We start from the raw sequence: 12,840 nt of genomic DNA on the forward strand, positions 1-12,840 counted from the left end.
ATCAACTTTACAATTTATGAATTTTTCAATATACCATTTCATCAATACATATTTCTTATGACGTGCAGTTTAAAATCTGTACTTACACAAGTTATGAAGATAAAAAAGAATTGAAATCAATAAAATCATATGTATGCACATACAAATTCTTATCATATTCTAGTTAAAACATCATTTTTAAAGCACTAATCAGTCAATTTTAATGCATATGAAAAGTTAAGCACAGCACTTCAATGTGTGGTCTGAAGACCCATAGAAAGAATCGGCCATAGTTGCTCATAAGCGACAGTTTGATGCTCCCATTTCATTTTCCGAAAGTGCAGTGTGTGTAATTCATGTAACATCCTACAATCTATGACCAGGTGACGCAGGGTTTCTTTGGACTCTATGTGCAAACAGAATGGACAGACATGTATGCAATTCTCAATGTGGCCAGGCCTATTTAGAAAGTCTCGTAGGCCACACATGAAATCTTCAAGCCCATGTAATACTGGCGGTGATGGCATCCTACTGTGTCTTCTCTCCGCAGGTTGCAGGCTGGAGTGCGGCGGGGGTTTGGCAGAGAGGGGACTTCAATCAGACCCTGCGGCTGCTGATGGGGGAGTACAGCACCTTCCCGTTCTTTCGAGCCTATGCCCACCCCAGCCCTCTATTCCCAGACGTCAGCGTCATTCAGGTAGGAGAAGGGGGGGCAGAGGGGTGTGCACCTCGGGAAGTGCTTCTGCGAGTAACCTTCGCTTCAAACCCGTAAACCCCTTACCGCCTGGGTCGTGATGAGGCCCATAATCTTTCATAGAACTAATAATCAGCTTCTTCATCAATGGCGACACAGACCCTGTTTCAGTTAATCTTGGCTGTCTCAACTTTTTCAGAAATGTTCAGGTGATTATGTACTTGACTTGGGGAGCTTAAACTATCTTCCTCTCCCTGTGTCTGAGCCTGCACATCTTGTATCAACACAAGCATGTTCTTCCACGGAAATGCCCACATCACTGATGTGACGTCATCTTTGGATTGTCTGAGGACTTGTTGCGTTCAGTCTCTGGGGCCACCTTGACTTGTGGATTGATTGATTGATTGATAGGTTATTTATAATGTATAATGCGCCTACACACAAGTGATTGATGCAGGGGCGGGACATGTTTCTCCAGGTAGAGAGAAGAACTTCCAACAAGCCCTGACACTGCATTCTGGGCCTGGCAGCCTCCTTGCCCCTTGCTCAGGAGCACTAGATTACCATCGCCTCAACTACTCCCCACACAACTCGCAAACGCCAGGCACGCCACCCACTCACCCACTCACCCCTGTGACCTCTCACCCCTACTCACCTATGCATTCCACATATCTCGAGCACTGCCTGCCAATGTGGGGGCTTCAGACTGTGGGGGCAAGAGGAACCTTCAGGAAAGAGCGCCCATATCAAAAGTCCCATTTAAGCTCTAGTGCTTCAAGGCACCACATTCCTGTTGCGACTCCTTTCACATGATGTCCTTCATGACGATGACATCACCAGCCTACACCGTCTTCTTTTGACCCAATTGCTTAACATGTGACTCAACACTTGTGTCATTGTCAACACATGAAAATTGAGATATAATCTTTCATAGAACTAATAATCAGCTTCTTCATCAATGGCGACACAGACCCTGTTTCAGTTAATCTTGGCTGTCTCAACATTTTCAGAAATGTTCAGGTGATTATGTACTTGACTTGGGGAGCTTAAGCTGTCTTCAACTCCCTGTGGAGCTTAAGCTGTCTTCCACTCCCTGTGGAGCTTAAGCTGTCTCTGCACCTCAGGGGGATTAAGCAGTGTTCCTCTCCCCAGGGAGCTCAAGCTGTCTTCCTCTCCCCAGGGAGCTTAAACTGTCTTCAGCTCTATGGGAAACTTAAGCCAACTCCCGCTCCCATTGGATCTTAAACTGTCTTCCTCTCCCCCAGGGAGTGTAAGCTGTCTTCCTCTCCCTTCTCTCCAGGGAGCTTAAGCTGTCTTCCTCTCCCTTCAGAGAGTTTAAGGTGTCTTCCTGTCCCTGGGGAGCTTAAGATGTCTTCCTCTCCCCGGGGATCTTAAACTGTCTACCTCTCCCCTGGAGCGGTCTTCCTCTCCCAGTGGAGCTTAAACTGTATTCTTCTCCCCAGGGAGTTACTGTTTCTCGCTCTCCCCGGGAACTTTAAGCTGTCTCCCACTCCCCAGGATCGTAAGCTGTCTCTTCCTCTCCCCGGGGATCTTAAGCTGTCTTCCTCTCCCCGGGGATCTTAAGCTGTGTTCCTCTCCCCGGGGATCTTAAGCTGTCTTCCTCTCTGCAGAGAGCTTATGCTCACTTCTGCTTCCTGGAGAGCTTAAGCTTTCTTCCTCTCCCCGTGGAGCTTAAGCTCACTCTCGCTCCCATTGGAGCTCAAGCTGTCTTCCTCTCCCTGGGGAGCTTAAGCTGTCTTCCTCTCCCCCAGAGAGCTCAAGCTGTCTTCCTCTCCCCGGGGAGGTTAAGCTGTCTTCCTCTTCCCGGGAATCTTAAACTGTCTTCCTCTCCGCTGGAGCGGTCTTCCTCTCCCAGGGGAGCTTAAGCTGTATTCTTCTCCCCAGGGAGTTACTGTTTCTTGCTCTCCCCGGGAACTTTAAGCTGTCTCCCACTGCTCAGGATCTTAAGCTGTGTTCCTCTCCCCGGGGATCTTAAGCTGTCTTCCTCTCTGCAGAGAGCTTATGCTCACTTCTGCTTCCTGGAGAGCTTAAGCTTTCTTCCTCTCCCCGTGGAGCTTAAGCTCATTCTCGCTCCCATTGGAGCTCAAGCTGTCTTCCTCTCCCTGGGGAGCTTAAGCTGTCTTACTCTCCCCCAGAGAGCTCAAGCTGTCTTCCTCTCCCCGGGGAGGTTAAGCTGTCTTCCTCTTCCCGGGAATCTTAAACTGTCTTCCTCTCCGCTGGAGCGGTCTTCCTCTCCCAGGGGAGCTTAAGCTGTATTCTTCTCCCCAGGGAGTTACTGTTTCTTGCTCTCCCCGGGAACTTTAAGCTGTCTCCCACTCCTCAGGATCTTAAGCTGTGTTCCTCTCCCCGGGGATCTTAAGCTGTCTTCCTCTCTGCAGATAGCTTATGCTCACTTCTGCTTCCTGGAGAGCTTAAGCTTTCTTCCTCTCCCCGTGGAGCTTAAGCTCACTCTTGCTCCCATTGGAGCTTAAGCTGTCTTCCTCTCCCCCAGAGAGCTCAAGCTGTCTTCCTCTCCCCTAGAGAGCTCAAGCTGTCTTCCTCTCCCTGGGGAGCTCAAGCTGTCTTCCTCTCCCCGTGGAGCTTAAGCTCACTCTCGCTCCCATTGGAGCTCAAGATGTCTTCCTCTCCCCCAGCGAGCTCAAGCTGTCTTCCTCTCCCTGGGGAGCTTAAGCTGTCTTCTTCTCCCCGTGGAGCTTAAGCTCACTCTCGCTCCCATTGGAGCTTAAGCTGTCTTCCTCTCCCCCAGAGAGCTCAAGCTGTCTTCCTCTCCCCGGGGAGCTTAAGCTGTCTTCCTCTCCCCCAGAGAGCTCAAGCTGTCTTCCTCTCCCCGGGGAGCTTAAGCTGTCTTCCTCTCCCCCAGAGAGCTCAAGCTGTCTTCCTCTCCCCGGGGAGCTTAAGCTGTCTTCCTCTCCCCCAGAGAGCTCAAGCTGTCTTCCTCTCCCCGTGGAGCTTAAGCTCACTCTCGCTCCCATTGGAGCTCAAGCTGTCTTCCTCTCCCCCAGAGAGCTCAAGCTGTCTTCCTCTCCCTGGGGAGCTTAAGCTGTCTTCTTCTCCCCGTGGAGCTTAAGCTCACTCTCGCTCCCATTGGAGCTTAAGCTGTCTTCCTCTCCCCCAGAGAGCTCAAGCTGTCTTCCTCTCCCCGGGGAGCTTAAGCTGTCTTCCTCTCCCCCAGAGAGCTCAAGCTGTCTTCCTCTCCCCGGGGAGGTTAAGCTGTCTTCCTCTCCCCCAGAGAGCTCAAGCTGTCTTCCTCTCCCCGGGGAGCTTAAGCTGTCTTCCTCTCCCCCAGAGAGCTCAAGCTGTCTTCCTCTCCCCGGTGAGGTTAAGCTGTCTTCCTCTCCCCCAGAGAGCTCAAGCTGTCTTCCTCTCCCTGGGGAGCTCAAGCTGTCTTCCTCTCCCCCAGAGAGCTCAAGCTGTCTTCCTCTCCCCGGGGAGCTTAAGCTGTCTTCCTCTCCCCCAGAGAGCTCAAGCTGTCTTCCTCTCCCTGGGGAGTTTAAGCTGTCTTCCTCTCCCCGGGGAGCTTAAGCTGTCTTCCTCTCCCCCAGAGAGCTTAAGCTGTCTTCCTCTCCCCAGGGAGGTTAAGCTGTCTTCCTCTCCCCGGGGAGGTTAAGCTGTCTTCCTCTCCCCCAGAGAGCTCAAGCTGTCTTCCTCTCCCCGGGGAGCTTAAGCTGTCTTCCTCTCCCCCAGAGAGCTCAAGCTGTCTTCCTCTCCCTGGGGAGTTTAAGCTGTCTTCCTCTCCCCGGGGAGCTTAAGCTGTCTTCCTCTCCCCCAGAGAGCTTAAGCTGTCTTCCTCTCCCCAGGGAGGTTAAGCTGTCTTCCTCTCCCCGGGGAGGTTAAGCTGTCTTCCTCTCCCCCAGAGAGCTCAAGCTGTCTTCCTCTCCCCGGGGAGCTTAAGCTGTCTTCCTCTCCCCCAGAGAGCTCAAGCTGTCTTCCTCTCCCCGGGGAGGTTAAGCTGTCTTCCTCTCCCCCAGAGAGCTCAAGCTGTCTTCCTCTCCCCGGGGAGCTTAAGCTGTCTTCCTCTCCCCCAGAGAGCTCAAGCTGTCTTCCTCTCCCCGTGGAGCTTAAGCTCACTCTCGCTCCCATTGGAGCTCAAGCTGTCTTCCTCTCCCCCAGAGAGCTCAAGCTGTCTTCCTCTCCCCGGGGAGCTTAAGCTGTCTTCCTCTCCCCCAGAGAGCTCAAGCTGTCTTCCTCTCCCTGGGGAGTTTAAGCTGTCTTCCTCTCCCCGGGGAGCTTAAGCTGTCTTCCTCTCCCCCAGAGAGCTTAAGCTGTCTTCCTCTCCCCAGGGAGGTTAAGCTGTCTTCCTCTCCCCGCGGAGGTTAAGCTGTCTTCCTCTCCCCCAGAGAGCTCAAGCTGTCTTCCTCTCCCCGGGGAGCTTAAGCTGTCTTCCTCTCCGCCAGAGAGCTCAAGCTGTCTTCCTCTCCCCGGGGAGGTTAAGCTGTCTTCCTCTCCCCCAGAGAGCTCAATCTGTCTTCCTCTCCCCGGGGAGGTTAAGCTGTCTTCCTCTCCCCCAGAGAGCTCAAGCTGTCTTCCTCTCCCCGGGGAGCTTAAGCTGTCTTCCTCTCCCCCAGAGAGCTCAAGCTGTCTTCCTCTCCCTGGGGAGTTTAAGCTGTCTTCCTCTCCCCGGGGAGCTTAAGCTGTCTTCCTCTCCCCCAGAGAGCTTAAGCTGTCTTCCTCTCCCCCAGAGAGCTCAAGCTGTCTTCCTCTCCCCGGGGAGGTTAAGCTGTCTTCCTCTCCCCCAGAGAGCTCAAGCTGTCTTCCTCTCCCCCAGAGAGCTCAAGCTGTCTTCCTCTCCCCGGGGAGCTTAAGCTGTTTTACGCTCCTTGATAAACCCCCTGCAGAGATGTTCCTGTGTTACAGCAATCCTTCGAGATGCTGCTGCCTCAGGACCTCCGTCATTGTTGAAATAGGCCTTTGCCACGCGGCCATGTAAACAACTATGAGTTTAATGGGTCATTAACATGTTTCTAAAGCTAAAACAGTATTCTTGCTAAACTATTGGAAAAAAGGTTGCAAAATAACTGCTGTGATCTGATTGTGACCCCAGAATTGGGAGCAGATTACAGGCCTCATTGTTTTTAGTATTATGGGGCGTCACTTCATGATCTTGGGGGTCTAGCACCCAGGAGCATTCAAATAAACTGTTTGATTAGCTGCTGCATGTGGGAGAGTCATTCACGAGGCTCTATTTGTTTTATGCTTTTGATGGGGTTTTTTGCACATGCCTAGCTTTGGTAATTGCATTTCTGAAGGGATGCATACAGCATGAACAGCCAGTGCCAAATCCAACAGTGCTGGCTTCTTCTGGATGGTGAAACTTTGTGTTGTGGGCATTAATTGGGGTCTTGGGAGGATAACTCAGGGGCAGCGCGCTCGCCTTGGAAGCAAGACGACGCGGAGGAACACAGGTTCGATCCCTGGGTCAGCGCTTAGAAACCTCTGGGTATTAAGTGCGTTATAAATAACCAATTTAAATTACAATACAATTGCAATTAACCCCATGCACCGCTGCCATTTTCATGGTGCCTGGGTACCTGAGCAATGTCACTGTTTGAAACATATAATGTGACACATGTGCTATTGCCATCATATGCTGTGTGCTGATATCATTGCCAGGTATTCCCAACATTGCCCAGATATTCACAGCCAGTGCCCTCCATTACCAGGCGCTCCCTTCACTGGTGTTAATCATATTTTGCAAATATACTGTCCAACATCTGCAAGGTGTTGCCATTGGCCTAACAGCTACTCAGCGCATTGCCAGATATTGCCATCAAATACCCCTGTATGAACACCATTGCCTTCTAGCTCCGTGAAATTCCCATGTTCTCGAGCACTTCCACGATATGCCCAGGTTCTCCAGCACTTGACGGGTATTGACATATGTAGCCCAGGTGCTAACACCATTGCCAGATATTGTCATCAAATCCCCATGTATGAACACCATTGCTTCTAGTTCCAACAAATTCCCAGGTTCTGGAGCACTTCCATGAAATTCCCAGGTTCTGGAGCACTTCCATGAAATTCCCAGGTTCTCGAGCAATTGACAGGTATTGACATATGAAGCCCAAGTGCTCACCCCATTGCCAGATATTTCTATCAAATCCCCATGTATCAACATCATTGCCATCGAGTTGCATGAATTTCCCAGGTTCTCGAGCACTTCCATGAAATTACTAAGTTCACGAGCACTTGACAGGTACTGACATATGAAGCCCTGGTGCTCACACAATTGCCAGATAGTGACATCAAATCCCCGTGTATCAACACCATTGCCATCTACTTCCATGAAAATCCCAGGTTCTTGAGCACTTCCATGAAACTCCCAGGTTCTTGAGCACTTCCATGAAACTCCCAGGTTCTTGAGTACTTCACATATATTGACATATGAAGCTCAGCAGCTCACGCCATTGCCAGATATTGCCATCAAATCCCTGGGTATTAAGACCATTGCCATCTACTTCCATAAAATTCCCAGGTTCTGGAGCACTTCCATGAAATTCCCAGGTTCTCAAGCACTTGGCGGGTATTGACATATGAAGCCCAGGGGCTCACACCATTGCCAGATATTGCCATGAAATCCCCATGTATGAACACCATTGCCTTCTAGCTCCATGAAAATCCCAGGTTCTCGCACACTTCCATGAAATTCCCAAGTTCTCGAGCACGTCCATGAAATTCCCAGGGTCTTGAGCACTTGACAGGTACTGACATATGAAGCCCAGGTGCTCACACCGTTGCCAGATATTGACATCAAATCCCCATATGTTAACACCATTGCCATGGAGTTGCACGAAACCCCCAGGTTCTCGAGAACTTGACAGGCACTGACATTTGAAGTTCAGGTGCTCACACCATTGTCAGCTGCTCCATCTAAAGCCTCTGTTGTCTTGGTATCTATTGCTCGCAAAGACCCAGGTCCTGGAAACATTTTGAAGTGCTCGTATGAAATCTCCAGGTACTCATGGAGTTGCCATGAAAAAACAAGGCACTCGCATAACTTCCAGGTTCTTCCATGAAAAAACAAGGAACTCACACGACTGCCAGGTATTGGTAAAATACATGCAAACACTCCAAGCTTCATTAGACGTTGCCATCACACTCACAGCTGTGTATTTACCAAGTATTGCCAGTATAAGCGCCGTGTGTCTGTGCTCTTCTTGGGAGCCTCACGCTCGTCCCACTCACATGACCCTTCAAGGCACAGCTGCGCCATTCGGGGCCACACCCGATGGATGTCTAGGGAGCTGATGATTGGCTGAGAGACTTGTGCCTAGCTCACAACAGACAACATTTGAATTGATACTGAATTGGGCTTTTCTAAGCACAGAAGTACATTTTAATGCATTTCAATTATTTGGTGAAAGGAATACATTTTGGAGAAAAAACTGTAAATAAGGTGCATGCCCCCAAAATATATGGACTCAAACTGGCCTATAACATAGTGCCTAGATAAATACTTGCATTGGGAAAATAACCAAAGCACTAAACTTTATTATCTGCTAAGGGCCGATTCATGCCTTTGCACTGCTGAAAAGTGACTTTACACTGCCGACACAAACCCAGATCCATGGAACTATGCGAAGTGTATTTCTGCCATGCAAAACCTGTGCAAAGTCTGTGCAAAACCTGTGCAAAGTCTGTGCAAAACCTGTGCAAAGTCTGTGCAAAACCTGTGCAAAGTCATTTTGTACTGCAAAAATGGAGTTCTCCCAGATAATTCTAGATTTAAATCTGTGTTTTACCAGCAGCAGACACTTAGATGTGAATGTTATGCTCTCCGCAAATGAGCAAATGGCATCCAGCCTGTGATGCGCCTGGAAGTGGAGTCATCAGTTTCAGGCGCTAGAGTGTCCCATTCTGTGCACACATACATTTTAGCATTGAAACATTCCGACATGAGTATGTAATACTTGCATCCGTGCTTAAGGGCCTCTCCGCACCACTTGCTCTGTTCATTACTTTTTAACAGGCGCTCGCAAAGGCACTCTTTACTCACTTTTTTAGTGGCTACGCAAACAAGCACATAGCAAGTTGGCGAGTCAAGATGTAACGCCTCATTTGACTCTGCCTGTCAATGGCATGCATGGGACCACCAACGTTAGAACTTCAATGCTGCTCCGTGCCATGCGGGCACGTTTTACATTTTCACCAATTGGAGGAGAGAAGGGAAGAGTAAAACAAGCAATGGCAATGCCAACAGTTTGGGAATTTGTGTAGGCACGGGAAAGACACTTGCCAGCCACTGCCGTTGTGGTAATAACTGTCCATTGATGGTAGCAGCAGCAAAATGGTGCGAGGGCATATAATAGCACTGCCTGGCAAATGCCTAATACTTATGCACAAGCCAAAACTGTGCTTGTTTTTAACAGGACTTCAGTGAAGGACATGCATAACGCCTATACAATCGAGTGACTGAAGGCAGACCTGTTTAAGACATTGTTATTACACCAGTATCGTGTTTACAGCTCCAATGAAGTCATTATCTCTCAGAAGACTGCTATGAACAAAGCCTGGCAGGCGCTTCCCGTGCAACGTTTGATGGTAAGGCTTGGTTAAACCGACTTCCCATGCTGAGGTGTTTTGGACGCGGAGGGGCAGGAACTGGCTGGGAATGGGCATAGGGATTAGCCTGACCATGCGCAGCCAATAGGTGGACAACACCGACAAGCTGTGAGTCCCTCCTCATATGCCACTCCTACACATGTGTACTCTAATGCAATAGCTGGCGCTTAAGTGCCACCTCCTAGGCTAAACTGAAAACGAAAAAGACGCAGTGAGGGGCAAGGAGGCACTAAGCACTTAGTTAAGGGTGCTTAAAAGTTTTTACTAACTAAATTCAGATAGTAAATGTAAATTTAAAACAAAACTTCAGGTGCACTGTGACAAATGTCACGGGGCCACTCGGGACTATCAAAAGCACAGAAGAGAAAAAGAGACATGTATTGCTACCTGTCTGCCCACAGTGCACTCTAATGGGAGAAGAGACCCCCGTCTATTCGTTTAGCAAGTAGTTAGCGTAGGTTGTCTAATTTACATGATTTCAATTGCAACATTCAATGCATACTCTCAATATTATCAACAAAGAAATTCAAAAAAGCATTAGTTTGAAAAAGGAAAAACAACCTTTTAGTGGTATTTTTGTGTTTCGGAAAAGCATTAGACAGTAATCTTTGTAGATATATCAGGACAAACAAAATAACTTAGGATTTACGTAACAAAACAATTACACCATTTGTGTTACCAAAAACAGTACACTGTCAACACTGTCACCATTCAAAAAGACAATACCTTAGAGTATGACATGAATCACAGTGCAACTCGCTTTTCTTTGGCTGATTAGTGCTGTAGGGTCCTGTTGTCCCCAGGACATTATATATCTGTCCTTCAGTATGAGTACAATAATTCAACTGATTGAGGTTTGTCAATCCCAAATAGTACCAAGTCTTTGTATTTAATTTGTTGCCAACGCGTTTCGGACTATCAATCAGTCCATCATCAGGGCAGATGATACCATTGGTTCCAGAACTTGCGTTCATTCATACTTTCGAAACCTAAGTCGGAGTATAAAGAGGGACCCACCATTGGGGTTGTAGTCAATACTATTACTTTCATTAACAAACTGTTAGTGTACTAATAACCCACCTCGTGAATTCTATTGGTGGGATCTATAATCCCAAACTGAATGGCAGACCCTACTGAAAACGAGTCCTGCTTGCCTTTACTCTTTCATTTTCCTGTCCATGTTGTGAAAAAGTAAACACTTCCTGCACCTTGCAGCCTGCAGATGGCTTTTACTGAAGGATTCCTATGAAACGTCCCTGGTCTCCAGGAGGAGCAAAACCCAGACAGAGTCCATGGGAAGTCATTCCTTTAACACCTGTGTGAAAAGGTCACGCAGTTGTAAAAACGAAACTCTGTTCCAAGATGGAGGACAGAGAGGCGGGGCTCTTTGCTCTGTTCCCCTCCTCTGCTTCCCCACTGTGGAAAATGGGGAAGAGAGGCAGGGGCGTGGAGGGGCTGGATAACAGTCTTAAAAGATTGTTGTGAGTGGGGCCATTAACCCATTGGGCCGTTGAGCCCTCTCCGTAAACTCAGGATGCTGAATAGCTATTAAGCCTACCTTTTGCCCAGTAGATGCATGGTTCTCCTGAATTCAGGGGCTTTTTAGTTTGGCAAAGCGATGGTAATCATTGGAGGTGTGGGTCACCTAAGAGCTGAGCCCGGCGCTCACATATTGTTATTATTCTTCAATAATAGTTCTTTTATAGCGCGACCAAGGCACAGGCCCATTGGAGCGCTTTACATCATCAAGTATAACCGTCTTGCCGCGGGAAACGAAGGCCCTCCGAATTACAGGCAAAATCGTTTAAATTTACAAAAACAGATCAGCAATTTCATGAACGTTCTACAAGACAGGTGGCCACATCCAGGTGTTCAGTTTCTTTCTGAACTTCAGATAATCAGTGGTCCCCCGGAGATACTTCGGAAGAGCGTTCCAAGTAGACACAGGAGCTCCCGAAGAATGTCTCTTCAAGGAGAAGGTGGACTTGATCTTTGCCACTTCCAAGCAAAGAGAGTCTCGACTCCTGAGACCTCTTGAGCCTCCTGCGATGTTTACCTTCCCTGGCAAGTGACCAGGAGATGCCCAGTGATTTGCCCTCTACAGATCATTCTGGTCTCTAAAGGTTCCCAGTGTATGTCAATATGATCGGTGTCACATGACCAGATATCCGTGCTCCCACCACTAGTCAGGCTGCAGCATTGAGTACCACTGTTACCCGAGCCAGAGAGGACTGGGGGATTCTGGAAGCCAAATTGATGGACTTTGCACAGTGGATAAACCAATACGTCGTTTATTGTAGACCTTTGGTCTGGACTCACAAGGGGACCGAGAGTCTAGATTGGTATTCCTTGCAGCCAGGAGGTCTAATGCTGTGTATTTACCAAGGAAACCAAACAGAAACCTATGTGGAGTGTCGTGCGCAGCCGAACACGTGTCCTCCCCCCCCCCCATTCATTTGAGGGTGTATTTGCTTCATACATTATTGCCATCACCAGCCTTGATACATTATTGCCAAGTGTTGCACTCAAATGCCCGAATGCTCGCGTCATGCCAGCTTTGCCAACAGAGGATCAGACAAAACTTCAGGTGCACTGTGACAAATGTCACGGGGCCACTCGGGACTATCAAAAGCACAGAAGAGTAAAAGAGACATGTATTGCTAAGAGACTGGCCATTGCCAGGCGGTGCCGTGAAGCGCTCAAGCGTTCACATCAGGGGCGTTGCTAGGGGGAGGCTAAGAGGGCTATATCCCCTGGTTTTTGGTTGTAGCCCCGGATAGAATCTCAGGAGCTACAGCCAAAAGACTAGCTAGCCCACAGTCCCAACAGTTTCGACATCAGCGTAGCCCCGGTCTTTTCCAGACCTAGCAACGCCCCTGGTTCACATCATTACCAGTGCGGCCATCATCAGGCCAGCCTCCTAAGCATTCGCTACTTCCTTCAGGCTGTGGGGGCGAGGGAAGCGGGGTACTGCACTCCTTTCTCCCAGCTCCAGGGAAGAGAGCAGCTCGCTGACTCTCAAAGAGACATGACCACAGGAGCGCTGCACTCCTCTAAGGAGCAACCCCTATTTGCCTCGTCTTTCTGTGCAGTGCAGCGCGAGCGCAGCACTAATCCTTGACACCCTTTCATGCCCCCACCAGTGCACCTTGCACACGCCGGAGAACCAGAGCGACTCACCATGCAGGAGTCTGTAGTCTCTTAGGTGGCGCAAGCGCCACCGAAAAGCCCAACTTAAAACTAGAAGACACCCTCTGCCAAGGGCACCATGATGACTGGCAGAGCGCCTGGAAAGCCCACCTAATTCTTTGCTTTTTCATGTTGTCAAGCATCACTGCATTCTCGTGCACACGTGCATCACGTGCAGCTGGCTTCCGTGTTATGAATGTTTGTGCTAGAAGCAACCCTGCAAGCAAACCTCTCAGCTGGCGGCACAAGAGATCCCAATGAATGAATAAGAATGATAATGTGTGCCGCACTTTCACCAAAGCGCTGTACACAGACCATGTGTGTGTGCAAGTGTGATCACCCAGTAGTAATTGGTACTCATTTCACAACCTAAGAAGGATGAAAGGCTGAGCACCGAA

General features: G+C 49.1%; 1 protein-coding gene across 5 annotated transcripts in view; it reads left to right on the forward strand.

Moving 5' to 3' along the window:
* Window positions 1-12,840, forward strand: part of LOC138580092 (kell blood group glycoprotein-like) — a 537,793-nt gene that overhangs the window by 368,122 nt on the left and 156,831 nt on the right. For all 5 annotated transcript variants that reach the window (XM_069650368.1, XM_069650367.1, XM_069650369.1 and 2 more), the window contains exon 5: window positions 530-676. In XM_069650368.1, coding sequence (XP_069506469.1) covers window positions 530-676 — 147 coding nt within the window. The remainder of the gene's footprint in view (window positions 1-529; window positions 677-12,840) is intronic.

The sequence above is a fragment of the Ambystoma mexicanum genome, chromosome 3p (assembly GCF_040938575.1).
Source record: "Ambystoma mexicanum isolate Mex_15411 chromosome 3p, UKY_AmexF1_1, whole genome shotgun sequence".
In the NCBI taxonomy this organism is placed as follows: Eukaryota; Metazoa; Chordata; class Amphibia; order Caudata; family Ambystomatidae; genus Ambystoma; species Ambystoma mexicanum.